This window comes from Ooceraea biroi, chromosome 3 (assembly GCF_003672135.1).
Source record: "Ooceraea biroi isolate clonal line C1 chromosome 3, Obir_v5.4, whole genome shotgun sequence".
Lineage (NCBI taxonomy): Eukaryota > Metazoa > Arthropoda > Insecta > Hymenoptera > Formicidae > Ooceraea > Ooceraea biroi.
The window spans coordinates 3,903,457-3,928,581 of NC_039508.1; the positions used below are offsets into that span (position 1 = coordinate 3,903,457).

At 37.6% G+C, this 25,125-nt stretch overlaps 7 protein-coding genes and 1 long non-coding RNA gene across 11 annotated transcripts in view; 5 read left to right on the forward strand and 3 right to left on the reverse strand.

Moving 5' to 3' along the window:
• Window positions 1–1,451, reverse strand: part of LOC105281413 (microtubule-associated protein Jupiter) — a 61,935-nt gene extending 60,484 nt beyond the window's left edge. Inside the window, exon 1 of the mRNA XM_011342659.2 lies at window positions 1,271–1,451. Coding sequence (XP_011340961.1) covers window positions 1,271–1,326 — 56 coding nt within the window. The 5' untranslated portion in view covers window positions 1,327–1,451. The remainder of the gene's footprint in view (window positions 1–1,270) is intronic.
• A 1,903-nt stretch (window positions 1,452–3,354) lies between these two features.
• LOC105281415 (inhibitor of growth protein 1) lies at window positions 3,355–5,556 on the forward strand. Its single transcript, XM_011342660.3, has 3 exons — window positions 3,355–3,695; window positions 4,075–4,278; window positions 4,380–5,556. Exons 1-3 carry the CDS (start codon window positions 3,560–3,562, stop codon window positions 4,955–4,957), a joined length of 918 nt encoding a protein of 305 aa, XP_011340962.2. The 5' UTR covers window positions 3,355–3,559; the 3' UTR covers window positions 4,958–5,556.
• Window positions 5,557–6,737: 1,181 nt separating this feature from the next.
• On the reverse strand, window positions 6,738–11,605 carry LOC105281416 (ubiquitin-conjugating enzyme E2-17 kDa). 3 transcript variants are annotated; one of them, XM_011342664.2, is made up of 4 exons: window positions 11,494–11,605; window positions 9,757–9,837; window positions 9,335–9,539; window positions 6,738–7,655 (listed from the first exon to the last, which is right to left on the reverse strand). In XM_011342664.2, exons 2-4 carry the CDS (start codon window positions 9,780–9,782, stop codon window positions 7,500–7,502), a joined length of 387 nt encoding a protein of 128 aa, XP_011340966.1. In that variant the 5' UTR covers window positions 9,783–9,837; window positions 11,494–11,605; the 3' UTR covers window positions 6,738–7,499. The 3 variants fall into 3 exon arrangements, with proteins under 3 accessions (XP_011340966.1, XP_011340964.1, XP_011340965.1); XM_011342662.3 differs by having other exon boundaries at window positions 10,673–11,555; XM_011342663.3 differs by lacking the exon at window positions 6,738–7,655 and adding an exon at window positions 8,020–8,466 and having other exon boundaries at window positions 10,673–11,547.
• A 758-nt stretch (window positions 11,606–12,363) lies between these two features.
• On the forward strand, window positions 12,364–14,256 carry LOC105281418 (magnesium transporter NIPA2). The gene is made up of 4 exons (XM_011342666.3): window positions 12,364–12,719; window positions 12,934–13,056; window positions 13,143–13,285; window positions 13,411–14,256. The coding sequence occupies exons 1-4, from the start codon at window positions 12,620–12,622 to the stop codon at window positions 14,140–14,142; spliced, it is 1,098 nt and encodes a 365-aa protein (XP_011340968.1). The 5' UTR covers window positions 12,364–12,619; the 3' UTR covers window positions 14,143–14,256.
• A 650-nt stretch (window positions 14,257–14,906) lies between these two features.
• LOC105281417 (protein cornichon) lies at window positions 14,907–16,273 on the forward strand. Its single transcript, XM_011342665.3, has 4 exons — window positions 14,907–15,515; window positions 15,663–15,731; window positions 15,817–16,073; window positions 16,151–16,273. The coding sequence occupies exons 1-4, from the start codon at window positions 15,435–15,437 to the stop codon at window positions 16,173–16,175; spliced, it is 432 nt and encodes a 143-aa protein (XP_011340967.1). The 5' UTR covers window positions 14,907–15,434; the 3' UTR covers window positions 16,176–16,273.
• A 1,592-nt stretch (window positions 16,274–17,865) lies between these two features.
• LOC105281419 lies at window positions 17,866–20,231 on the forward strand. Its single transcript, XM_026968299.1, has 4 exons — window positions 17,866–18,408; window positions 18,490–18,837; window positions 18,933–19,142; window positions 19,261–20,231. Exons 2-4 carry the CDS (start codon window positions 18,571–18,573, stop codon window positions 19,321–19,323), a joined length of 540 nt encoding a protein of 179 aa, XP_026824100.1. The 5' UTR covers window positions 17,866–18,408; window positions 18,490–18,570; the 3' UTR covers window positions 19,324–20,231.
• Window positions 19,689–21,189, reverse strand: LOC105281355. The gene is made up of 2 exons (XR_003406330.1): window positions 21,100–21,189; window positions 19,689–21,016 (listed from the first exon to the last, which is right to left on the reverse strand). It is a non-coding gene; the product is annotated as an uncharacterized LOC105281355 (long non-coding RNA).
• LOC105281420 (phenylalanine--tRNA ligase beta subunit) lies at window positions 21,183–25,064 on the forward strand. Of its 2 annotated transcripts, none has more exons than XM_026968297.1 (13): window positions 21,183–21,274; window positions 21,882–22,007; window positions 22,330–22,385; window positions 22,465–22,619; window positions 22,742–22,811; window positions 22,910–23,176; window positions 23,274–23,453; window positions 23,578–23,753; window positions 23,836–24,040; window positions 24,127–24,207; window positions 24,278–24,370; window positions 24,441–24,720; window positions 24,839–25,064. In XM_026968297.1, the coding sequence occupies exons 2-13, from the start codon at window positions 21,950–21,952 to the stop codon at window positions 24,988–24,990; spliced, it is 1,773 nt and encodes a 590-aa protein (XP_026824098.1). In that variant the 5' UTR covers window positions 21,183–21,274; window positions 21,882–21,949; the 3' UTR covers window positions 24,991–25,064. The 2 variants fall into 2 exon arrangements, with proteins under 2 accessions (XP_026824098.1, XP_026824099.1); XM_026968298.1 differs by lacking the exon at window positions 21,183–21,274 and adding an exon at window positions 21,309–21,679.
• The last annotated feature ends 61 nt before the right edge of the window (window positions 25,065–25,125 follow it).

Sequence of the window (25,125 nt, forward strand, 5' to 3'; positions counted from 1 at the left end):
GCGCGCGAGCGAACACGGTGCCCCGTTTATTACGAGCGTGTGCAGCGGCGATGATTAGACGATACGCGGTAAACCGCCAATGTTTTTCAACGTGCAGAGCCCTCGCTTCTTTTGCAGCACAACGCAAGCAACGTGATGTCCAACTTCATAAAGTTGGAGAGTCTCCTTGTCAGGACTATCTCTCTCTGTCTCTCCCTCCTTCTCTATCTCGCAAAACCACAGGACTTCCTTAATGCTCGTTCTATGCTAGCTTAAATATGCGAAGGCATAAAACTGCGCTTGCACAAACCCGCGGTAAATCTTTACGGTCGATATATCTTCAGCGTACTTCGCTTTTACAAACAAGATATACGGTCTCGATTCTGATTTCAATGGAGAATCCTTCAAACGATCTGCGGTCGATATTTTCTCGACTGCAACGATAAGATTTTTGTCTTCCGTAACGACAACAAATTGAAATAATAGGAAGCGAGATTTTCGAACGCGATCAAATAGCAAGATATTATTATTCAGTTAAAATTTCAATCAGCTGCTTTAATTTTCTTTATATATTTTTTTATTCAATTTATGATCCAATATCTAATTATATAATTAGAAACTATATAATTAAGACTTGATATTAAAAGGTTGCAATCGATGAGAATCTCGTTAAACGTTTTACGCTGATTATTTAGAAAATCGAAAATTAAATATTACTTTCTATAATTATTTACGTCTGTAGGTTTTTTCTCATCAATATCTGGAGATAAATATAAACAATAGTAACAGTAATTTAAACTCAACATGATCGCTATTTTAATATTTAATATATAGATGTTTTCCTGCATCATCGCTAAAAAGATATACCGTGCGCCATCTATTGTTGGTTATACAAACCATTCAGTTTACACTTGCAGATTGTCGATGTAAACACACACAGTGCAGTCCATTAAGAATTAAAATTAATAAAAACCGTTTTTAATTATATGTAAAATTGATATTCTAAAACTGACGATAAGCTCCATAAAAATTCGTATTAAATGCTCATATCGATAATTAAAATTTACACAAAATTATTTACATAGCCTCTCGTACAAATTAGCAATAAACAAAATGCGATATAATATCAATTACAATATTAATAACGATTAATATATATAGTATTAATAGCGCATTATTTTCGCGTTACGAGTTTTGCCGGCAATGGAGGAGAGGGGGAGGTCACCCTTGTTTCGCCGGCTCGATAGACGAAATAAAGCGCAAGTATAATTGTGTAATGATCAGTACTCACTTGCTGGATTTACGGCAGCCATCGCCAATGCCTTTGTACGTGTTGGTTGAGGTCATTCTGGCGGTGAGATCGAGCTTCCACACGGATTCAGACGAGTGACGGATTCACGAAGATTTTGCACTACCAGACCGCCGACCGAGCACGACTCTTCCCACCGTCGCGAGGAAATCAAATACTATCGCGGCGCGCGATTGGTCACCCGCGCCGCGAGCAAGGACGTCGCAAACTAGTCAGTGCAGCGGCTAAATCGAAGCATCTGACGTGAAGATATAACATTCAAATGAGAAATTATAGATCAGTTGTTTTAAAAATATTCATTCGTAAATTAAAAGATCTCTGAGAAATATTCTCAATTATTTTATTCACTGCGTAAAACGCAAATGCGCTTTATGTGATAAGTATATATAGTAGGGCATTTCTGTTAATATAAACATTTGATAAATGCTTTGCAAAAATTAGATATCAACTGTAACAAATTCCAAGTTAGAATATCCAAGTTAGAGTTTGTTGCTTGCAAAATCAGTTTAACCAATGGCGGAAAACACTCTGCGTGCAAGGATACAGGAGGAAACTATAAGAATTAAAGGTTGTTGCTCACTTAAATTTCGTCCTGGATCATTTCCTGAATTTGTTGTTCTCGAAATCGTTTATTATGGTGCGATTCCATGGTGCGGAACGATTTTGGCTCGAATGTCCAGACTCTGTATTCTAAAGACACTACACGAACAGACTTTGGTAGCGTTTGTAGCGTTGGTAGCGCGATAGCAAGCTTCCCGAATACACCCGTATTGTCGTGATCTTATTTCGCGCATGCGCTCTAATTGAAGTTGGCTACAAGCATAGATCTTATATACCTAGATAGGCCTTGTTGATGAAAATCGGGGACCGAGATGCCAGAGCGAGAGAGCAATATATTTTCTGTCCTTCTATTGGAAAAGGAAAGACTGCGCAAGCGCGGAGGCGCAGGGACGTAATATCTGATGAAGCATTAGAAATATAATCAAATGATATATTAAAGAATATAAATAAACAAGTATAATAAAAAATCAAGCGGCAAGGGCTTTTACGGCTATTAAACAAACAGATAATTATAAAACTTCAGAATTAAGGAAATTGAAAGTAGAATACCTGGAGATATTTTATAGGGATGTAAGAAGGAATTATTTTTCCGGGAAAGGGAAACAAGAGAAGATATAAAAATTAATGTATGATTGAGAAAAGAAATAATAGCAAATATCATTAGCATGTTATTTAGTAGTATAATATAAACAATATTAATATAATATAAATACTATTTCTAACTTATAGTATCTATAAACTTATAGTAGTACTTTTACATCAAACTTTGTGGGATGATTTTATAAGGAATCAGTCATGAGAAAATAAAATTAATTTAGTTAATTTTTTACGTATTTTATTTGGCTTTTCGTTATTTTCACGTGCTATGTGATGAAATCTTATGTCTATAGCCTTCGGCAGACCAGCGCGACGCGGCTCGCGATGCGCGATACGCGACGTGCGATATCCAATGAGCGTACAGCTTTTCCATAAAAGCTGTACGCTCATTGGATATCGCACGTCGCATGTCGCGTCGCGCTGGTGTGCCGTACCGGTATGTAAGTAGAAACAATAAGATTTATGAGCTGATTTCTGTGATTACAATAAAAATCTTGGCCCTGAGAGTGACCTGTAATAATTTCAGTGAAAACAACTTTATTAACTGAATTTTTTACTTTACTTATTCTAAATCCGACTGTAGCACAAAGCAGATACATATCCTTTATATGCGTCTGAATATTTTCAATTACTTTTATCACATTTTTAACCAATATCTGCCGCATACTTTACATCTTATCGTCATTTTATCGATAAATGAATAAATCACTATTATAGGTTACATTCATGAACATACGTGAAACCGAACTGTTGGCCATTTTTTATACATCATTTCGCGCATGCGTTTCGTATACTGTAAAGTGAAGGATGGACGATGAATGGATATGTTCTCACTCTTTCTCTCTACAGGGAAAGGCCTATCTAGGTATATAAGATCTATGGCTACAAGAGAAATTGACAGGAATTTTCGATCTAGTGTATAACATGGAAGCTATGCGTGTAATGTATATATATACAGTCAGGCATCCAGTATCCAGCATGGGACTATGTGCCAGTATAAATGATAATAAATAGTACAACGGATCGCACCAGTGGCTGCTTTCGAACGTTTAGTGTATATCGTTACGCGAGGAACGCGCGAAAGATAAGGGGAGAGAGGAGAATATCGCGACAATGTTGAACCAGGCGGTAGTCGAAGCTCTGTACTCGGCGTCGTACATCGAAAACTACTTGGATTGCGTGGAAAATCTGCCGAATGATCTGCAGAGGCACGTCTCACGTCTACGAGAGCTAGACGCTACATGTCAAAGTAATTCAAATTTTCTGTCTCGTTTTTTTTTAAGAGCGATCACATTTTTGATATTTTATCTGTTACTCTCCATTTCCTCATAATTTTCCCCTCGTTCCTTGATTTCCCAATGATCCTGCGCAAATCACATTATTTTGCGGCAAGGTGTACGAAATTTGTTCAGTATACGTCCACGAAGTGTATAATGTGTGATGCTTTTCGGTCAAGATACAAAGGATGGTTTTCTTAATATGTTTTAAGCACTGTTGATTTCTTTAAAAACAGAATATTAACAAATTATATTACGTGAATTCTGTGAGAAAAATTCCATAAAAATGTTTTTCCAAATTATGATAAATTGTATGTATTTTCCTTGAATTGCTACTGTCGTATTGTACAGCATATCTGCGCGAGGTGGATCAGCATCAAGAAGCATTAAGGAACGACACGGATTCTGCAGCTAAAAGAAGAGCATTGTTAAGGGTACAACAGGCACTCATTGCGGCACAAGAAATAGGAGACGAGAAATTGCAGATTGTTCAGCAAGTTCAGGATCTTATAGAGAATAAGGCTAGGCAGTTGGACTTGGATTATCGAAATCTAGGTATGTTGTTGCCTGTATCTAGGCTTGACAAGACTAATAATTACTATATTTCATTTTTACAATTAATATGCCTACTTTATACTTATCGTCTCATTTTCCAGACTTTGGAAAGGAACAGGAGAATTCCGAATCTGTTCGCGAGTCAAATATAAATAGCGGTTCAGGTAATGCCGGTCACACAAACAGTGCAGAACGCCAGCCGAAACGCGCCAGGAGAACCAGGACCGAAACATTGTTGGAGTCGGCACACTCCATGGACATGATGGTCGGAATGTCAGAGACGAGGTCTGCAGCGCTGTCCAGCACGAGCAATGGAAATCAAAAGAAGACAACAGCGGCGACAACTGGTAAGAAGAAGAAACGGAAGTCTCGGCAGGGCCAGCAGAATCAGCATCGCGAGGACACCCCGCCACCTCCGGAGGATGATCTCGCGATTGACCCTGATGAGCCTACTTACTGTCTATGCGACCAGATATCGTACGGTGAAATGATCCTCTGCGACAACGACCTGTGCCCCATAGAATGGTTCCACTTCTCGTGTGTTTCCCTAACCACTAAGCCTAAGGGCAAGTGGTTTTGTCCTAAATGTCGTGGCGATCGTCCCAACGTGATGAAGCCGAAAGCACAGTTTCTCAAAGAGCTGGAAAGATATAATAAGGAGAAGGAAGAAAAGTCGTAGCGAAAACATGGTGAAACCCTCACGAGTTTCAAAAGACTTGAATGAATTGAAGGCGGAAGCTTTTGTAAAATGTATGTGAATTTTTCGACCCTCTTTTTCCATGAGCACCAACATATCTCTTTAAAGTGTACAAAAAGTGTTTGGAAAAAGACTTAAATGTTTGTATGTTTCAGTACATTTTCCTTGTTATTAATCAATAAGTTAACATTTTTATTCATTAAAAATTAGAAATATCGGCATACGGATAAAATATCTCTGCAGTAGTAGTCCCAAAAAGCATATGGTTGCAATATAAAATAATGTAAATGTAATAAAAAGTAAAGATGATAGACTATGTAGAAATAATTCTGAAGCATCAGAATGATGGAGGCAAATTCTTCGCGTACCTAGAGTTTCATATTTAAAATACTAACGAGATGTATGTGAATTATGATATAAAAGACGTTTATTGTATTTTGTCAAAACTTTCGTTTCTTTAAAAAGGAAAATCAATTTGTAAAAGAGAAATAAATGTAGAATATTTTATATAATATGCTAAGATTGTAAGTAGAGTTGTACGAGTTGTGTGTTGGAAAACTAGTAAAGAATTTATAAAGACATATGGTTTTCTTTCTTGCAAAATTTATTCAATACTATCCTATATATATATATATATATATATATATATATATATATATATATATAACATTCATTTATAATCTAAGCATAACGTTCTATTGATAAATATCAAGTCAGAAACAAAAAATAATCACGCTAATTTCTTATATTTTGCGTCGTTGAAACGCGGTGAAAGTAGACTTTCTGCACAGAGCGTCTTACGAACTTTCATATCCTTCTGTATAAGTATACTTCCTTCAAGCTCGTCTCTACGTATTGATAAAATAGTAACTCGGCTGGTTCTCCCGATTAACATATGGCAAAATGTACAGATCCATTTTTGGAAAAATGGTTCATCCAGTTTTTGTGTTTCACGAGAAAAGCATGTAATGTTGCCCTATTTGTAAGGAGCAATACATAATGTATATCACACTTGCAATTAAAAGATACATATATGAAGCCTTATTTAAAGTCGCATTGTAATAGAGAAACTCCATCAGTTGAGATCTTAGGAAAAGAATGCTATTCTACTAAATGGTTCTTGAGAGCAAATTTAATATTCGAGACCATCATCTCTACATTTCTGTAATCTGCAATTCAATTAAATAGTTCAGATGAAGTTTGTCTTGAGATATAGCTTGAAATTTGTTTTCCACAGTTTAATAATCTTGTCATATCAGCTGAACTTTGAATATTGAACAGAGAAAACTTGCGTATTACTCAAGTATGTTTCGGAAATAACTTGAGAGAGGATAAAGTGATCCTATTATACAATATATTGAATTAGTTCGAAATTTATATAATTAATAATATTCCCATTACACAATTATACGATGATTTGATGGATCTTTTTCTGAGACGTATGCAGATTGGATGAAAAGTTATATTTCTAATTAATATAACACAACTGCAAACATTCTGAAAAATATCATTTATATTATTGTGTTACGTTCTTTTCCGAATTGAGAAGCACTTCTTCAAAGTATCTGAAAAAAATCTTCCAATCCAACCAATTAAGTTCTCTGACTTTATGCTGTCATCTCGAATTAAACGATTTTTAAAAAAAGATTATAATATTATATAAATATTATATCTCTATTCTTGTATAATATATTTGTATTCCTGCAAGTAATATTGTGATGAATTGATGATTTGAAAGGAGTTTTTAAATTAGTACTTTGAATATTGTTCACAATTTATTGAATCTTTTGCCGATGCGCAATTTTTACACACTTGTATATTTATATTCCAGGATACTGATGTATTTCAAACATATCTATCTATATTTATACATTTTCAAAATTCTATTATTATAATTTTCAAAAACACTAATAAAAATTTGATCCATAACTTTAATTCATATACAGTTTCTAATTATAATGAATTTTCTCTTTTAAACATACTTTTCAATTTTGAACAAGTGAAGAATGCTGTTTTAATTAATAACAATAATCCGAATGCCAGATTTTCTGTGAGTAATCGCTATGTTTTTTCAGCCAAGCATAAATTCAGTTGATCTGTAATGAAACTATTGAACCGTCCGATTCTCAAAACATACAAGCCCCATACTGAAATATCTCACGTGATCTTGAGAGAAGTTTCAACTAACAATTATAAGCATGTATTTTAATGACGCATTTTCACGCTATTTCACAGTTTTCTACGTTTCCCTTTTTATTTGATGCAACAGAGTGAGTGTTGTACGCGTAACGCTAGATATTCTCTTGTTAAATTCTATACGACGACTTACGATTCAATATGCGGAATGTTCGGCACGAAATATAAAAAAATATCGCACATACAGCTTTGGTGCCATGATTCAATGAAGATTATTATTAAATGTTATTATTATTGTTACACATATGATACTGAGACAATTTGTTTTATATCAAAGAACCTGCAGTAGGTCTCGTACATATTGTAAAAAGTGAGTAAATGCTTAATGTCAGCGGGGATCCTCCGTGTGAGTCTCTTGGAAATTCAGCCACGATTGTTCAACTACAGTAGCCACTCTCTTTTCGTACTCTCGCTTGTTCTCTTGATACAATTGCGCTGCTAAAGAATTGGCTGGCGAGTTAGGATTCGGTTCATCCAAAAGCGACTGTAACAAATATTTTATGAATTCTTTCAACAAATCCGATGGCATACAATTTTTTACAAAGAAGTCGAACATGTGCACAAAAGCACACAAACAGGATCATGATAGGTTTGTGGAAAGCAAAAATACATCAGGTTGCATCAATTACCAGACTATAAAGTGAAATTATGCATTTATTATTATTATTATCATTATTATATATTTATATATATGTATATATATAATATATATATATAAGTGAATTTATGTACTAAAGTACTATAATTCAATCGAAGTACAACTCGGCGCCGCCGATGGGACAGGATACTTCTTTCCGCACGGAAAAAAAAATAGAGGAAACGAAGAAAAACAATGACGAAAAGCCAGATACTTTTTTATACTCTAACATTTAATATAGTGCTAATTTTTCGTGTATTCTCTGATATTGAAATAAATAAATACACACTTTTATAATAATTTATTATTCAACATTGTAAAAATTCGATCTAACGTTGCACATTGTTGTGGTAGTTCGATAGAGCTCTCAGGAAGAAACATGCTAAGTTCGCTCTGTTTTTTTCCTTGCATTCTTTTCCCCTTTCTTTTAGCGTTAGCTCCTTAATAAGGCTGCACGTTCCTCTCCTCTGTATCTGATGGCTGTTGGTGGCTGATTGATGCCGCGACAGCAGCATCGCGTTAACGCCCGCGACTAATCCACAAAACTCTGCTCCACGCAAGCCTTCACTCGCTTCTCGTACTCGCGTCGGTTCTCTTTGTACAGTTGCGCTGCCATTGAGTTGGCAGGTGAATTCGGGTTCGGGTCACTTAACAGCGACTGCAACCATATAAGTCTTCATTATACTTCGAACGATATAATTTCATTATTCTTTCGAAACAAAATGCATGGCCGTAATTCTAAATGAACGTTGCGCAAAACATTGCACGACGATTTGTCTCTTCTTTTTCTCAACTTCCTCTTGATCTTCTTCTTATCAATACGGAAAGAACGAAAGTACGTATCGGCGAGCAATTAAAAGTAGTAACATGTAAATGTAGAATTATGCATCTGTGTTACATAGAAATCTTTTTAAATCGCTATCATGTGATCAGACTTAGCTGAATTGCAACCGCTGTTAAGATAAAATGAATGATCCCTTCAGGCGTTTTCATCGTGTGACTAATGAGCAATGAAAGAAATTCACGACAGCGATGTTTTGAATGAATGAGAAACGTGTGAATGATATTTTTCGAAAAAAGTCGATGATAATGTATATAAAAATATATATATACACAATTTATGATAAAATAAATATAAACAAATATGTGATATGAAATGCAGAAAGCAAACTTGTTACATATTTTACTTCCTCATATTATAAACATTTATTAATTGCCATGCAAAATATATTAGTTTAACTATCATGATCCGATTTGTGAGCAATATTTGTCAAAATGTGACATATATTAACTATAAACAATTAAATTATGAAATAAAACTATATCTACAACTGTTTATGTGTTTTGGGTAAAATAATTAATAACGGAAGCAGCATTATTATGGCACTAAGGCACCAAGGCACTACTTCACTTGTTCAAAAACATTTATTATATTAAAATGTCATGTTTTGCAGGACTGAGTTTCCAGCTGACGAGATAAACTAGTGTGAAAAACGTTTTGTAGTAAAAAAAGGGACGATACATACCTGTATAGATGTTAAAATGGCTGAGACATCATAAGTGGGGCTCCAGCGGTTTTGAAGTATGTCAAGACAAATTCCACCGTCCGCGTACACGTTAGGATGGAACATCTTACTAACAAATCTGACTGTCGGTGGTTTATTTGGATATTCTTCTGTGAACTCTATTGTAAGTTTAAAAGTGCCATCCTCAAATGGAGTATCGTGTGGTCTGGAATACACATAAACATTGTTTTACAAAAGGTCACACGTTATCCTACATGTAAGCTCTTACAGAGAATTTTATTTTTAATTTAAAAATAATTAACAATACACACAAGTTTTACGAAATAAGATTATAAAAGATTCTTTAGCTGTAGGTGTGTGTTTGTAATTCATGTTAATGTTTTTTTTCTTGAATCATGATAAATCAATCATAATTGTCTTACCCAAATATAACTGCATTCCATATCATAATATTATTGTCTGTCGGAGCACCAGACACTCCAGTTGGAGGATCTTCCTGTAATCTTTATGAAAATAACAATTTTTAAAACTTTGTAATTTGAAATGACACAAGACTATCTATCTATTCTTTTCACATGCAAATATTTGTATCAAAAAGAATATCAAAAATAATATGTGATCTTTTTGCATGATATTTACAGTCACATTTTGAATACGCATGAGTATTGTTACAGTATAAATACTGTATGGTATTATTCGTAGTAGCAGAATTGCTCATTACGAAACCTGACGCATCATTTTTTAAGCAATCAGCTCGGTCAACATAATACATTTGTATGAAAAGATTGCAATTCATTCTCAGCACCATTGATTCTATCGCTTTAAGAGTGCGACTTTCTGGAGATCGCTAAATTTGGCAGAACAGAAGCCATACAGTCGCGAAATCGTTTGAGACGTAACTCCGAGACCCGCTTATCTAATCTTAATATTATTAAGAAAAGTGAATAAAGATGAATCATTATTTCAGGTGACCTAATGTCATCATGACCGAATCGCTGGATTGTTCTAGAAACGAATGGACGAACGAAGCGCGCGGCTCCCGAGGATGCCCGAGAGGCATCACTTTTGTTTTTCGGGCCGACGACGGGGGAGAAAAAGGTTGTCAGCGAGATGCAAAATACGAGCGGCGGAGGACTGAGCGCGTAGAGAGAACGCGCTCGCGATTGACACTCGCTCGCGCGAAAGTCGCGAAAAATCCCGAGCGGTGCCGGGATCGAATCGGGGCGCACCAGGAGCCGCTGCGCTTGCAATGGCCGTTACGTCGAGAGCGCGATCGAACGTCGAGCTGACGGAGCGTACGGCTTCAGCGCGATCAACGCTGTGACAATGGCCAAGTACCTCTTGAAGTCTCTCATCAGTCTCCTCCTCGCAGGGGTGGACATCCCTCACGAATGGGCTCGCCGCTGATTCTCGGATGCGATGACGATGATGGATCACGCGAGAGGCGCTCGCTCGCTCTCTTCCTCTCTCTCTCTCTCTCTCTTTCTTTCTTGCTGTCTCTCTGTACGTACGCGTGCGCGCGTATGTGTGGGTTGGTGCACGTATTTATGCGCACCACCGATGACGGTGATCGCCTTTCCTCCTCCGCGCGTCTTTCCCGTAACGGGCTCCGAACTCTCGAAGTGAAATCACGGCACCCACTCGCGGATCTGTACCCGCGCGAGCATACGCGTAAGTGTAGCAGCACCCGAGAACATTCGGCGTATGTACAATACACAGCGCGCGCGCGCGCGCGCTGCCTTCTCGCACACGGACGCACTCACGCACGCACGCACGCACACACGATGAGCCGAGGGTTATTTCTTACGAGGGGTCCGGATCTGTGCGTGCGACGTCGGGATGTCTCCCGACAACCGAGCCGAGAGCAGGAGGGGGAGAAAGGAGAAAGAAAGAGATGCAGCTAGAGTGAGAGAACGCGAGAGTCCGTTGTTCCTGTCCTGCCTCGTCCTTTATTCGCGAAGGTCGCCTTGTTTTCAATTCGCAATACCGTTATGGGGACGCACTAATTCGGTCCCACCCCAAGTACGGCTGCACAACGACAATAATAACGACGACGACAACGACACGATACGATACGATACGACACGATACGATACGACACGACAGCGGTCGCTTGTCCCTGTTCGACCACTTCGACCGTCTCGATTGAGCGTGCGTACTTGCGTTAGCCCGGACTTGAAACTCGCTCTCTCGTTGAAGGAGCCCTCCGTCACGTCGCCTACGATCGACGACGAGAAAATAATCTCACCGACTGCTGCCAGACTATTCGCTCGACAGCTGGACGGCGCACGGTGGGGATGGGATGCGGAATGGGCTGTCTCCACGCGTGACGTCACCGAATCGAGTGCAGCCGCGTCAGCCAATCAATCTCCCGCTTCTCCGGAAACAATGGATACGTAACGGGCGAGCGATTGGCTAGGTAGTTCTCCGGAAACGTGTCTATATCGTTAAATATCCGCCAAAATAGAACAACCGCATATGTCATTAGGTAAATAATACAGGCATTATTTCCGCGACATTTGTGTGTCCGTAGCATCTATAGCGTTCACCGAGTGCGCATTGGTCCAACATTTTCGGCTTGAATTCGTGCCTGAATATTCGTAATGCAGGGCATCTATCACGTAACTTTTCCCCTAGGATGGAAAATGAAAACTGAAAATTTCTTCATCTCAGTAGCAAATCATAACGTAAAAGTTCACGCAAAATTTTCATTTTTCATCCTAGGGGAAAAGTTACGTGATAGATGCCCAAACGTAAAAGCACGTGAAATTTTCATTTTTCATCCTAGGGGAAAAGTTACGTGATAGATGCCCAAACGTAAAAGTCACGTGAAATTTTCATTTTTCATCCTAGGGAAAAAGTTACGTGATAAATGCCCAGATTAGTACTCGACAATTTCGTCAACATTTAAGGCCGGTATTCATATTCGTCCGTTCTTATATTTATCAGCCAATCAGAGAGCTGTATTATTATCTAAAAGGTATCTTAACTATCTTAGAGATAGTTCAGTATACAAGAATGGACTTTGAATACCGCTCTTATTTAGATTCAGACTTCATGATCATTCTTCGTGTTTTGCGAATTTTAGACCGATAATCTAAACGATATGGATTTTCGTAGGGAAACAATCTTTATTTTGCAGTTTACCTCGTACAAAAAATATTTCGCTCGAAAATATGCAATATGAATAAATGTGTGGTCATTTCGATTACTCCACAAATGTAACCGGCTAAAACTGCAACATACAAAATTTGGCGGAGTTCGATCTTTATTTAACGGTGATACATGAGTTCGACGACGGAAATGACAAATAATGTTACACATTATGACACGACGAGTTTTTATATCGGTTTAGGATTAGCAATTAGCTCCAGCGGTTTCATAGGTTAGTAACATCATATGAACTGATTTATTTATTAAAAAATTAAAGACATATTTATCATATTAATCACACTGTGCTCCATTATTACTAGTACTCATTATGTCTTTGTTCAAAGAGGGCAAAATATTTTATTCATATTGGTAGTAAATAAGAAACACAAAGTAGCATTTATGGAGAGAAATAAATTATTGTTATAAGTTATTGTTTTATTATTCAGGCGCCAGTTTCATTATAAAGAAAAAAGCTCTGATTCAACTTCAGAGGTATGGTGGATTACGTGCATCATCCGGTGGTTTCGGCTACTTAAAAGAATGGATATGGTGGGCTGGTCTGCTGTCTAGTATGTATAAAATTCAAAACATTTAGATACAACAAGAAAGCTACTAAATGATCTTTACAGTCACATAAAACTAACGAATCTTTCAGTGGGAATAGGGGAAGCGGCAAACTTCGTCGCATACGCATTTGCACCAGCGTCACTCGTGACACCTTTGGGTGCACTGAGTGTTCTGGTATCGGCAGTATTAGCATCCAAATATCTCAATGAGAAACTAAATTTGTTGGGAAAGGTAAGGTAGAGTCTTAAGTAAAAAGGTGTATTAAATAAATATAAAAATAATAAATAAAAATATCAATATTCACATTTACCATTACGGTATAATTTGTGACTTCAACGCTGCAACTTGTCTTTTAGATGGGCTGTCTATTATGCATCCTAGGTTCTACCATAATAGTATTACACTCGCCGAAAGAAGAAGAAGTCGGCAGCCTGAGCGAACTAATCGTCAAAGTGAGGGAACCTGGCTACGTGTCGTACGTCCTGATCGTTATCATATGTACCCTGTCGATCATATTCCATTTCGGTCCGGCATACGGCAAGCAAAATATCTTCGTGTACATCTGTCTGTGCTCGTCCGTTGGCTCTCTGACCGTCATGAGCTGCAAGGGCTTGGGACTGGCGCTGAAGGAGACGATTTCCGGCAAAGAGAACGCATTTGCGAACTGGTTAACGTGGGTCTTCATATTTAGCGTGATACTTTGTATCATGGTGCAAATGAATTATCTGAACAAGTCGCTCGATCTGTTCGACACGTCGGTCGTGACGCCGATCTATTATGTTTGCTTCACGACGCTGGTGATAGTGGCGTCCGCGATCCTGTTCCGGGAATGGCAGAAAATGAGCGCGGAGGACACGCTGGGCGCCTCCTGCGGTTTTCTCGTTATCATAATCGCTATATTCCTGCTGAACGCTTTCAAGGAAATTGATATACATTACGGCAACATCAAGCACATGTTGCGACCGAAAAGAGAAATACTCTCGAATTACAATTCAAGATGGGAGGATCAAGAGAGAGCGACGAACAGAGTGGAGTCGCAACACTTGTTAAATCATACTTACAATCCTGATCTCACTAGAACAATCTGAGATTGAGTTTTCATTAGGGATACATACTGCGCAACACAATGTGTTGCGTCTCACAATTTTGTATAGTGATCAGAACTGTTAAATAGATAATTTATTTTCCTCGTTTCCAACAAATAATGTATATATATCCCAGCAAACACAAAATATAACTATTATATAACACAGAAGTAACACGTAATATAACAATTGTTATATGTTATTAATGTTGAGGTTGCATAATTTACTTTGTAACTGCAATATAAAACTGCGTTATAAAACTGTTATATTGCTCTGTTATACATTGGTTATAATAATATAACAGTAATATAACTGAAATATGCGATATTATATAACTGTAATATTTGCATATTATGTCTATGTTATATATCATTTTTAACATTCAGATGTCGAGTTGTCCGGTAGATGGCTTCGTTTCTCGCATGCAAAATATAATACAAAATATATATAGGAACGGTGATCACGGTAGGGCACAACTTGTATCGTAAATCCATTTCTACGATGAAGTGGTACATTTTTGAACGAATAACAAATAAGAGGAAAGTACGAACTTGTACATAACGTTTAGGAAAATTAATTAAACATGCACCTGTAGTTGTAGAGAGAGGAAGAAAGAATAAATAATATATATTCCATTTATATAACATTTAAATAACATTTTAATAACACGTTATATTATTGTTATATTACTGCAATTTCGTATGAGTGGGAAATTACAACTAACATATACATTACATGTAACGAACATGTTATATTGCGTGTTACATTCTGTTATATTGTGGCAATATCACTGTTATATGACTGTGTTTGCTGGGATATATACCTTATGTACGTACGTTTTATATTATTTACGAGAGCAATAAAGGTGCAATGCTTACGATATGTCACGAACGGTTAATTTACATATTAATGTGCACAATGACGTAAGGTGCTTTAAAACTTTTTTCTTTTATTTAAAAAAAGGATAAAAAGTATTCTGAAACATCTAAAATGTCAACTGGATCGTCACCTTAGTAAAACATATTTAAAAAAAATTATTCCTCATAAATGTTTTATCGATCGATCGTACTAGTATGCAAGTATGTACACTTGTGCAACTCCTATTATTCGATTTATCCATTCGTTCGAGGAAACGAATCTAATTTGCATTTACGTTGAACGATGACCAGTCGCAATACAAAGTCGCACAAGCACAAGTCACTGGACTCTCATCTCATATCAGATAACGCGGGATGATCACGTGATCGATCTGATACTGCGTGTGGATTCGCTGCTGGTCGGTCCGCCCGTACAGAATGGCGTTCAATTTAGCCGCTTTTTCCTACATCGTCGCGTTAATTGGCGACGCGTTCCTAATATTTTTCGCGATATTTCACGTACGTATTTTCCACGTGACACGTCTACACGCGGTAGTTGAGCGATAACGAGCGCGGCGATGCGCGTTCGCGCACCGAGCAACGCGTATAACCTTGCGAGTGGTAATACGGATGCGGGCGATGTTACTAATGTGTCAAATCTTTCAGGTGATCACGTTTGATGAGTTAAAGACTGGATACAAAAATCCGATTGACCAGTGTAACAACTTGAATCCGGTAAGGCTCGATGCAGGAATACTGATACTGCTAATAAGATATTGTGATGCACACAGTGTCACGAAATGACAAATCCTGATTTCAGTTGGTCCTTCCGGAGTACATACTACACATCGCGATCAATTTTTTATTTCTAATCAGCGAGCAGTACTTCTCGCTGTTTATCAACGTGCCGTTGATAGCGTATCACGTATGGCGATACATGAACAGACCGCTAATGACAGAGTCAGGGTTGTACGACCCGACAAGCATAATGAACGCGTACGACTTGTCCATGTACCAAAGAGAGGGATGGGTTAAATTAGCTTTCTACCTTATTTCGTTTTTCTACTACTTATATGGGTGAGCTATTTACCATCGTCTTTTAAGTGAAGTCTTTTAATGAAGGTAACGCTGACCTGTTAAATCTTGTGTTTCAGAATGATCAGCTCGCTGATCAATTAAGGAGGGCGTGACTGTTGAAATCGACGAGGATTTTCTAGTTTTCCGGTGACATCATTTACAAGTTTAGAGGGGAACGAGGTATAAGCGGCATTTTTCAATTAACTTATTGTAATATAACTTTTGTAATAATACATGATATAAGAGAGATGGAGAGAGAAAGAGAACAGAGAGAGATCTCTTTAATGCTAGGTAATTCTTATAAAAGCAGATGATATGAGATATTCCCTGGAGGATGTGTATGATACACTTAAAGCAAAATATTATTTGTTCTTACGCAGGTAACGATGTCAGAGAATAGTGTCAAATGTGAATAAAACATATTTGATTTTCGTTTGAGCATATCGTGTATATGTATAAGAACAAGAAAGAGATATAAATATAATTATAACAAACTTGAAAAACAAATTACAATCTTAAGTTGCTTCAAATTCTTCCACAGATATGTTATGAGAAAAGTCTTATTTTTATTTAATAATTATAAAAGATATGTATTTAAGATATAAGTAGAAAATTTTTTAACAAAAAATGGTACAAGTGTTTCAGAAAATTTAGAAAATTTTAGAATCATATCTTTTTTAACTATATTACAATTACATATATTCAACGATCAAGATAATTTTTCCCATCTTTTATATGAAAATAGTTTAAACAAAATTGTAAATTGTTTTTCTAGTCTTATTATTTATGTAGTTTTTTTCTCATCACAAACAAAAACAAAATTATTAATTTACAATTGAAGTACTTAGTAGATGTTACAACTTTCATGCCAAATATTTTTAATGAAGATATGTATACACGATATGGCAAATGGGATTTCATGGAATAAAATCATTCTAAAACCATTAGCTAAATTACATATTAAATCCCTGTTCTATAAGACGTGAAACGTCTCGACAGACCTGCTAGTGTGAGCATCGCCTTCCGAAACGTTTTAACCTTTAACGTTAAACCTACACGTTATTCTAAACTAATAAAAATTTTAAATATTAAAGTGACACTTGTTTAATAAAATATGTTAAAAGTATCATGAAAAATTGCTCTCAAATCATAGACACAGATTGCAACACAGTCAGATACTGCGTCATGTAATTAAACAGGGGTATAATAAAGGGGTATAATCCGGATAAAATAAAGGAATATAATGAAGCTTTTAGAAGTGGCTTTAGAAGCGTAATAAAAGAGAAAAGTATATGTGAAACTCATGTATGTATGTAAGACAAGATACAATGTATGTATAGGTACAAGATTTTCACGTATACTTTTCTCTTTTATTACGCTTCTAAAGTCACTTCTAAAAGCTTCATTATATTCCTTTATTTTATCCCGAGTGGTGGCCGCTGCAATTTTGTGCGTACAAATTGTCAAATTTTTGTAAAAAGCATTTTATTGTGCAAATATTGTGCGACGATGGCAGCACCATCGCGAAGAAGCTATCTAAAATACATCTTTGTAGTGTGCTACGCTACCGCTCCGCGTTACGCGAAATGCTCCGCGCCCCGCGGCGCTACGCCACTGCCGCCGACGTGACGTCACACCCCCACCACGACCACCGAGTGGGGGTATATAAGCCGCGCCGAGCATCCAGTCTTTCCTAGTCGGGCGCTCCCGGCTCCAGTTCGCCGTACGGCCGACGTAAGCGCTTACGTCGCGTTCTCTGCCATCAGCCTAACCTAAATATGCATACGGATTACGGTTCGTGTCGATCACGTGTCGGTTGATTTGATTCTTTCCTTATAATTACTGCACAAGTAGCACCTCCGACCCATTTTTCATAAATGTCTTCAAAAAGAAGAATCCGTATGCATATTTAGGTTAGGGCCAGCGCACGTACCCTGCGCGGCCGACATGTACTGACAGGTTTGTCGCGTCAACGCACGATGGCTTGCGCGTCGCGTAAAGTGCTACGGCAATGTACGCGCGCTGGCCCTAACCTAAATATGCGCAAAAATGCGGGGCGAGAAAAGGTTAACCTCCAAAATTCGCCGTCAAAACTTTATCTTGGTGTTCGAGTTACGTACGAGAGGTTAGGTTTGACGTCGCGGTATCGTCCGGTGCGCCTAATGAAGAGAGAGAGAGTTGCCGTCCTGGAGGTACGTCGTTGCTCGTCGTTCGCGGCAGGACGGGTTATCCGTCGACGTAAACCTGACACGTACGATCCACGAAGATACTTCAAGTCGCGCGATCGTTCTCGTTCGCGGCGCGAACCTGCGAATATCACGTCGGCACCTGCCAGGTACGTTCCCTTCTGCGAATCACTATGAGCTAAGGCCCTAAGTAGATTAAAAGCGATTAACGCGTATCCTTGGACTGATAGCACATCGCGCCGAACACGTCGCCAGTGTCACTGGATGCTCCAATCTTGCGGCGAGGATCGAGGCTGCGGGAGCGAGCAACGATGCCCAACGGAGCGAATTTGGGGTATACCTGCGTAAATGATCTCGTGAAGCAGGCGAGAGTCAATTGTGTGGGGAAGAAGCCACGCAGCGTGTACCAGAGGCTTCCCACTATGCGCCAGAAGTTCGAGATGGCGAAGAAGAACGGTGATTACAAGACTGCGTATATCCTCTTGAAGAGATGGCTGGACACGGTCAAGTGGCTGAAGAAAACTCAGGATTACAAGGACCGCAAGTCCATCTATTCCACCAACATGACCGTCGATCGGGTAAGCAGCAGTGTATGGCAGTGTATGCCAGAGTGACCAGCCAGATAACTGTGTGCTGCTGCGTGTGCGTAAATACATGAATGTTTGTATTCTAGATAAATGAAGTGAGAAACATACTTGCAGACTTGAGGCAAAAGTTAGAGATACGCTATGAGCATAGTTCCAGGAAGCACAACGACGCGGTGGAGAAAATGGAGGTGGACAGGTATTTGATCATCGACGTCAGGCAGAAGACTCATTATGACGGTTCCAAAATTACGTTCGACAAGTGCATCAACATTCCACAATTGGAAATTAAACCCGGGGTAAATACAACATCTCGCATAATGTTTTTTCGCTTAAACCTTTCTAATTTTATAAAATATCCTTTTTTTCAATTCATCGACGCGCCTGGAACGTTCATCATGGTGTGTTTGCTTTCAGAAAGCTGGGCTACAAGTTCGCGGACTGCTTTCACAAGGACAAGCAGTCATTCGATTTATTTAAGCATCGGTCGGCGCAGTACGTGGACGTAATAATTCTGGTGGACTGGAACACTATGCAGGAAACTTTGACGACCAGCACTTATCTGAACATACTGAAGGACATTTTCGAGAAATGTGATCCTGGCACAAAGCATAAGAAGATCAAGATTCTCAACGGAGGCTACTAAGAGTGGCTGATGACGTATCCGACGTTTACAACGAATTCCAATGTGGCTGTGCCCGAGTTCAACGATGTCGCGACACGCAACAATTTGAGAACCCGGACGCGCCATGCGGACCCACCCGCCACCCTGACGCGGAAAATTGTTGTTATTTATATGCGAAATTAATTTAGTTTACTATATTGCAAATTGTTTTTATTTTTTGCTTATTGGCTTTTATTATATTTGTGTGTATTGTATCTGTGCTTACTGGCTTTGTTACACTTGCGTACACTTTTATCTTATTTCTGTTATTACTTGTTAATAATAATATGTATTGTAATTTTGTTCCGCCGGGGCTCTCGGACCCGCGCGGGCCTCCTTCCCTTCCTCCCGCCGGAGCTCTCGGACCCGCGGACCTCCTACCCTTCCCTTCCCTTCCTCCCGCCGGGGTTCTCGGACCCGCGGGTTTCCTACCCTTCCATCCTCGGGCGCGGTTTTAGTGTCACCGACTCGGCAGCATGACCCACCCGTGGGGCATTCTGCCTGGTCTCGACAGGGATGCACGGCATTTTGGACGAGCGCAGTCCGGGTGGGCGGGGGTGGTGGCCGAACCTCTTGGGGGCAGGGGACGTAGATCGTACAAAATCACCCTTTTTAGCCGGGAGCGTGGAACCGGCGGAGAGTCCTGACGTAATGCGCCTTTTAGTTCCAGGACTCTTTGTGAGCGGTTTGGTTGGTGGGATAAATAAAAAAAACTTACTTTTAATACTAATTTTTCGTACTAATGAAAAATTTGTTTCATTTATTGAACATTATAATCACTTTTATATTTCATAAACTTTCTAATAATTGTTATAATATTTATAATTATATATTATATAATAAGCTTTCTCGAGTCGCTGTTGAGTTGTATTCGAAAGTCCATCTCGTCGTTGAACAATACTATTTATTGAAAATTGGTGAAAATAGAGTTGCGAACGTTTTGCCGTCGAGTCGTACTACTACCTCGATTTTAACATGAGGCCGTGGTGATATCTAGCAGTGTTTCCATGGTATACCATGAAGGTGCCGTTTCATGCAGCGAAATAATTGCCGCGAATGAAGGTCACGTGATCATTCGCTGTTCGCTAGCGAGTAATCGCTGTTCGCTGAAAAGTTTCAGCTTGTAGCGAATATTCGCAAGGAGCGAATATGTCTGCTCCAACTAAGAATGTTAACTTTTCAAATTGAGTTGCAGACATGCGTATGTAATTATTAAATCTCAAATCTTCTAAAACGAGTTTAGGTAGCACAGCATGAAAGAATCCATGCACTTTCCTTTCTTAAAAAATGGGTGCTATCCAATATTTCTTTTACAATATCTTTTTTTTCCACTTTTTCTCAAATGTAAAAGTGTAGCTGCAACTGCAGCAGCTTTTCTTTTCTGTACAATATAATAATAATTTGCTTATTGTACATATTGTACATATGCAATAACCACTGCAGTTGGTGGTTATACCAAGTCCAGTTTATAACCGACTCGTCGTCCATTACAAAGATTTCAAGATTTTCCTACAAAGTAATAATTTAATCTATATTTGTTAAATATAATATTTAAAAGCATTTCAAAACAACTATGTATAATATTTTCTTACTATTGTTGACATGCAACCATACAGATGTGACACTCACAAACTATTCGTGGCGAATTATTCGACACTTCGCGGCGAATTATTCGCTACTCGCTAAAAATCATTCGCAGCGAAAAATTCGCTGCATGAAAAGGCACCTTAAACGGGGTAAACCGATAATTCACTGCGTGTAAACGGGGTAAGTTATTATATTCGAGTAAGTTACTACAGAAGTAGCGCTCGTGTAATAAATAGTTAAATACTGGCTATTATTTACGGATAAATGCCCAATTCTGTCTGATTATTATTTTACTAACGATCTAATTATTTTGCCGACAATATAAATAGATTTATATATATAAATAAATCTGTTTATTGTCGGAAAAATGATTTAAATTGATAGGTTAAAATACTCGGTCAATAACCTTCAATGCAAACAATATTGATCGATAAAATTAAGCCTTTTCAATTATTTTCGATCCTCACCGAGTGATTAAGATGGTCACGTATTGTGACCATATGGCTGTGGTCTTTGATGGCATCTCGTCAGTGTAATGTCACTTACATGCCGGTGGGTGATGCAATTGGGTGTAATTGACCAGATGTACGTTAGTTTGACCTGAGCTATTATTTTTTGATAACAAATCAGTTGCTATATGCAGCATCGTCAAATTAAATAAAATTACCAACTAATTTCGAAATATCAAAGAGATAATCCACATGCAACTTGTGTTGATTACATTTTCTAACCTTAAAACTGCTTATAACCCAATTGCGACTAACAAAGAAATTAAAAATTATTTCAGTAACATTACAGTGAAGAAACAATAAAAGCAGAAGAGATTTACTCAGTTATTGACGATCTACTTTAAAAATGCCAACTATTGGGGTAAAACGTGATTTACTGTTCAAAGCGTTGGGCAAGACATATTGTAAGTCATAATACATAGAAATATCCTAGAATTTGAAATAATAACACAAGCTGGTTATATACCTTTGTATTTCTAATTTTTATTACAATAGAAAGAGAGAATTTTGTATGATTTATGTCAAAGTAATATATCTAAAATCTTTATTGCTATCTTTAACATTGTTATTGCTGTCATTACTGCTACATCAATTTCCTTGTCATATTTCTTATTTTTACTCACGTTGCGGGAAGAGAAAATATGGAATTCCGTTTGACAGATATGAACAAGATAAACTGTGTTTTAAACAACATATGACAAAAAAATATGTAAATTTTTCTTCTAGCCGATGACGAGTTCCAAAACTTGTGCTTCAAGTTTGGTTTGGAATTAGATGAAGTGGTAAGTGTTAAACTTTAATGCATTATATATGTTTATATCTTATCTTATACAAAATTTTTAATTTTTTGTTTATGAACAGACAACAGAGAAACAAATGATAGCAAAGGAACAAGGTTCTGACCACGATATTGATGCATCCGACGAGATCATTTATAAAATTGACATACCTGCTAACAGATATGACCTTCTGTGCTTGGAAGGTTTAAGTACTGGACTGCTTATCTTTCTAAATAAGTAAATATTTAGACAATTTATGTTATTTGCAGTCAAAAAATTTTATTTTTCTACTATTATATTTTATAATATATATTTAATAATCAAATATATAAAGAATCTGTCATGTTTACCCTAAATAGGATATCCATTCCACGTTACAAGGCAATAAAACCTAAGACAGGAATGGAAAAGATTGTAATGACTTCGGAGGTATAATTATTTATAAAATTTATAATTAATTATAAAAAATTCATTATTATTGCAGTCGACTTGATACTGATCAGTTATTATCTCTTTCTACTTTCTAGTGCTTAAAAGTAAGAGGGCACATAGTTGCTGCTGTTTTGCGAAACGTCACTTTAACGCAGGATTCGTACAACAGTTTTATCGATCTTCAAGATAAATTGCATCAGAACATAGGGAGGAAGCGCAGTCTGGTCTCTATCGGTACGCACGACTTGGATACAATTAAAGGCCCATTCTTGTACGATGCGCGGCCTCCGTCGGAGATACGTTTCAAGCCGCTCAATCAGACTAAAGAGTACACAGGAGAAGAAATCATGGAATTATATGCAGTACGTATTCCGTTGTTACGTTTACTATTTGTATAAATAATATTGAGAATAGTATTACGTGCAAATCATGTGAGCACTTACGTCCATTGGTTTATAGACGCATGCACAACTCAAACAATATTTGCCCATCATAAAAGACAGTCCTGTGTACCCAGTGGTTTACGATAGCAATGGGGTTGTTTTATCCCTTCCTCCTATCATTAACGGAGATCACACGAAGATCACGCTCAACACGAAAAATATTTTCATTGAATGTACCGCAACTGATCTTACCAAGGTACGCAACAAGTACTTTATGTTATTTTATATGTAAACGGTAAGCTAGAAAAAGATCTAAAAATGTAAGATATGAAGTAATTTTATTGATGCACCAAATAATAATAAACCATGCAAACACGCAGGCAAGGGTAGTGGTGGACACTATAGTCTGCTCCTTTAGTCAATATTGTAAGACGAAATATACAGCTGAAATTGTGGAAGTGATATATCCCGATAATCGACTTTTTTATTATCCGGAGTTGAAATATCGGATGGAAGAGATAGACCACAATACGGCGATAAACTATATCGGCATCAAGTACGTAATCGAGAATCATGTTATTAATAGTAACGAGAATTGTTAAGATGAGAATTATTAAAAATTATGTAATTTGTTGTAGGCGAACGCCAGAGCAGGTTGCGCAGTTACTGTCGAAAATGTCCCTGAAAACTGACGTAAAGAATAATGATAAATTAATGGTGGAGATACCACCGACAAGACACGATGTGATACACTCTTGTGATATTTACGAAGACATCGCGATCGCCTACGGATACAATGAGATAGAAAAGACCATACCGCATATGTCGACTATCGCAGAAGAGGTGACCCCGATTATTCATTGATTATTAATTTAAATGTTATAATTAATTGTTAGACAATTACATAAATATAAATATGTGAATTGCAGTTTCCGTTGAATAAACTTACTGATCAAATACGAATAGAATTAGCACAGGCGGGATTCACCGAAGCGCTAACCTTTTCTCTGGTACGTTATACAAATATCTTGCAATTCGAACAAAATATATTAATAATATAACTCGACATTTATTTAACAGTGTTCACGTGAAGATGTGGCGGACAAGTTGGGACACAAAATCGACAATATACCAGCGGTTCACATATCTAATCCGAAAACTCTCGAGTTCCAGGTATAAATTTATTGGGACAATTATCTCTAAGAATAAGACGTTTCAGATCGTAAACAGATCGTTGTCGCAGGTTGCGCGTACTTCACTCTTACCGGGATTACTTAAGACGATATCTGCGAACAAAAAAATGCCGCTGCCTCACAAACTGTTTGAGGTGTCCGATGTTGTACTGCGGGACGATACGGCGGAAGTCGGCGCGCGCAATATACGTCACTTATGCGCGGTGTATGCCAATAAATCTGCTGGTTTTGAGATCATTCACGGCTTGGTAGATAGAGTGTTATTATTGTTAGAAGTGCCATGGAGTACCAATAAAAATGAGGATGGATATTATCTGCGTGCAGCTGACGGTAAGAGCTACTTTAAAAAATATGTTTAATATTGAACAATGTCAAATAAATACAGAGAATTAATTAAAATAGTTTAATGAATATCTCTGTTATCAAATATTTATTATTTTTCACACAGATCCAACATACTTCCCGCAACGATGCGCTGAAATTGTCTGTTACGGCAAAGTGATAGGGAAGATGGGAGTTTTACATCCTGATGTACTTTCCAAGTTCGAATTGAACGTTCCGTGCTCCGCAATGGAAATGAACATCGAACCATTTGTATAATGCACATAAATACATGTAAATAATGTAAACCTGTCACATCTAACAAAAAGAAAAATAAAAGTCTGTAGACTGCACTTGTGCATTATGTTAATCTAGAACGCATTTGATAAATTATATATTTATATAAAATTTATT

What these genes read in the sequence shown, in the direction of transcription:
- LOC105281415 (XM_011342660.3), top strand. Translation starts at nt 3,560, where the DNA reads ATGTTGAACCAGGCGGTAGTCGAAGCTCTGTACTCGGCGTCGTACATC. An exon ending in GCTAGACGCTACATGTCAAA is followed by an intron (nt 3,696 to 4,074) that starts GTAATTCAAATT and finishes CGTATTGTACAG; the next exon opens with CATATCTGCGCGAGGTGGAT. An exon ending in CTTGGATTATCGAAATCTAG is followed by an intron (nt 4,279 to 4,379) that starts GTATGTTGTTGC and finishes CTCATTTTCCAG; the next exon opens with ACTTTGGAAAGGAACAGGAG.
- LOC105281416 (XM_011342662.3), bottom strand. Translation starts at nt 10,716, where the DNA reads ATGTCCACCCCTGCGAGGAGGAGACTGATGAGAGACTTCAAGAG. An exon ending in CTGATGAGAGACTTCAAGAG is followed by an intron (nt 9,838 to 10,672) that starts GTACTTGGCCAT and finishes ATTTTCATAAAG; the next exon opens with ATTACAGGAAGATCCTCCAA. An exon ending in CCATTTTAACATCTATACAG is followed by an intron (nt 7,656 to 9,334) that starts GTATGTATCGTC and finishes TATTTGTTACAG; the next exon opens with TCGCTTTTGGATGAACCGAA.
- LOC105281418 (XM_011342666.3), top strand. Translation starts at nt 12,620, where the DNA reads ATGAGTTCGACGACGGAAATGACAAATAATGTTACACATTATGACACG. An exon ending in TAGCTCCAGCGGTTTCATAG is followed by an intron (nt 12,720 to 12,933) that starts GTTAGTAACATC and finishes TTTATTATTCAG; the next exon opens with GCGCCAGTTTCATTATAAAG. An exon ending in AACTAAATTTGTTGGGAAAG is followed by an intron (nt 13,286 to 13,410) that starts GTAAGGTAGAGT and finishes CTTGTCTTTTAG; the next exon opens with ATGGGCTGTCTATTATGCAT.
- LOC105281417 (XM_011342665.3), top strand. Translation starts at nt 15,435, where the DNA reads ATGGCGTTCAATTTAGCCGCTTTTTCCTACATCGTCGCGTTAATTGGC. An exon ending in TATTTTTCGCGATATTTCAC is followed by an intron (nt 15,516 to 15,662) that starts GTACGTATTTTC and finishes CAAATCTTTCAG; the next exon opens with GTGATCACGTTTGATGAGTT. An exon ending in TTTTTCTACTACTTATATGG is followed by an intron (nt 16,074 to 16,150) that starts GTGAGCTATTTA and finishes CTTGTGTTTCAG; the next exon opens with AATGATCAGCTCGCTGATCA.
- LOC105281419 (XM_026968299.1), top strand. Translation starts at nt 18,571, where the DNA reads ATGCCCAACGGAGCGAATTTGGGGTATACCTGCGTAAATGATCTCGTG. An exon ending in CCAACATGACCGTCGATCGG is followed by an intron (nt 18,838 to 18,932) that starts GTAAGCAGCAGT and finishes TTTGTATTCTAG; the next exon opens with ATAAATGAAGTGAGAAACAT. An exon ending in AATTGGAAATTAAACCCGGG is followed by an intron (nt 19,143 to 19,260) that starts GTAAATACAACA and finishes GTTTGCTTTCAG; the next exon opens with AAAGCTGGGCTACAAGTTCG.
- LOC105281420 (XM_026968297.1), top strand. Translation starts at nt 21,950, where the DNA reads ATGCCAACTATTGGGGTAAAACGTGATTTACTGTTCAAAGCGTTGGGC. An exon ending in AGCGTTGGGCAAGACATATT is followed by an intron (nt 22,008 to 22,329) that starts GTAAGTCATAAT and finishes TTTTTCTTCTAG; the next exon opens with CCGATGACGAGTTCCAAAAC. An exon ending in CCGCAACTGATCTTACCAAG is followed by an intron (nt 23,454 to 23,577) that starts GTACGCAACAAG and finishes GCAAACACGCAG; the next exon opens with GCAAGGGTAGTGGTGGACAC.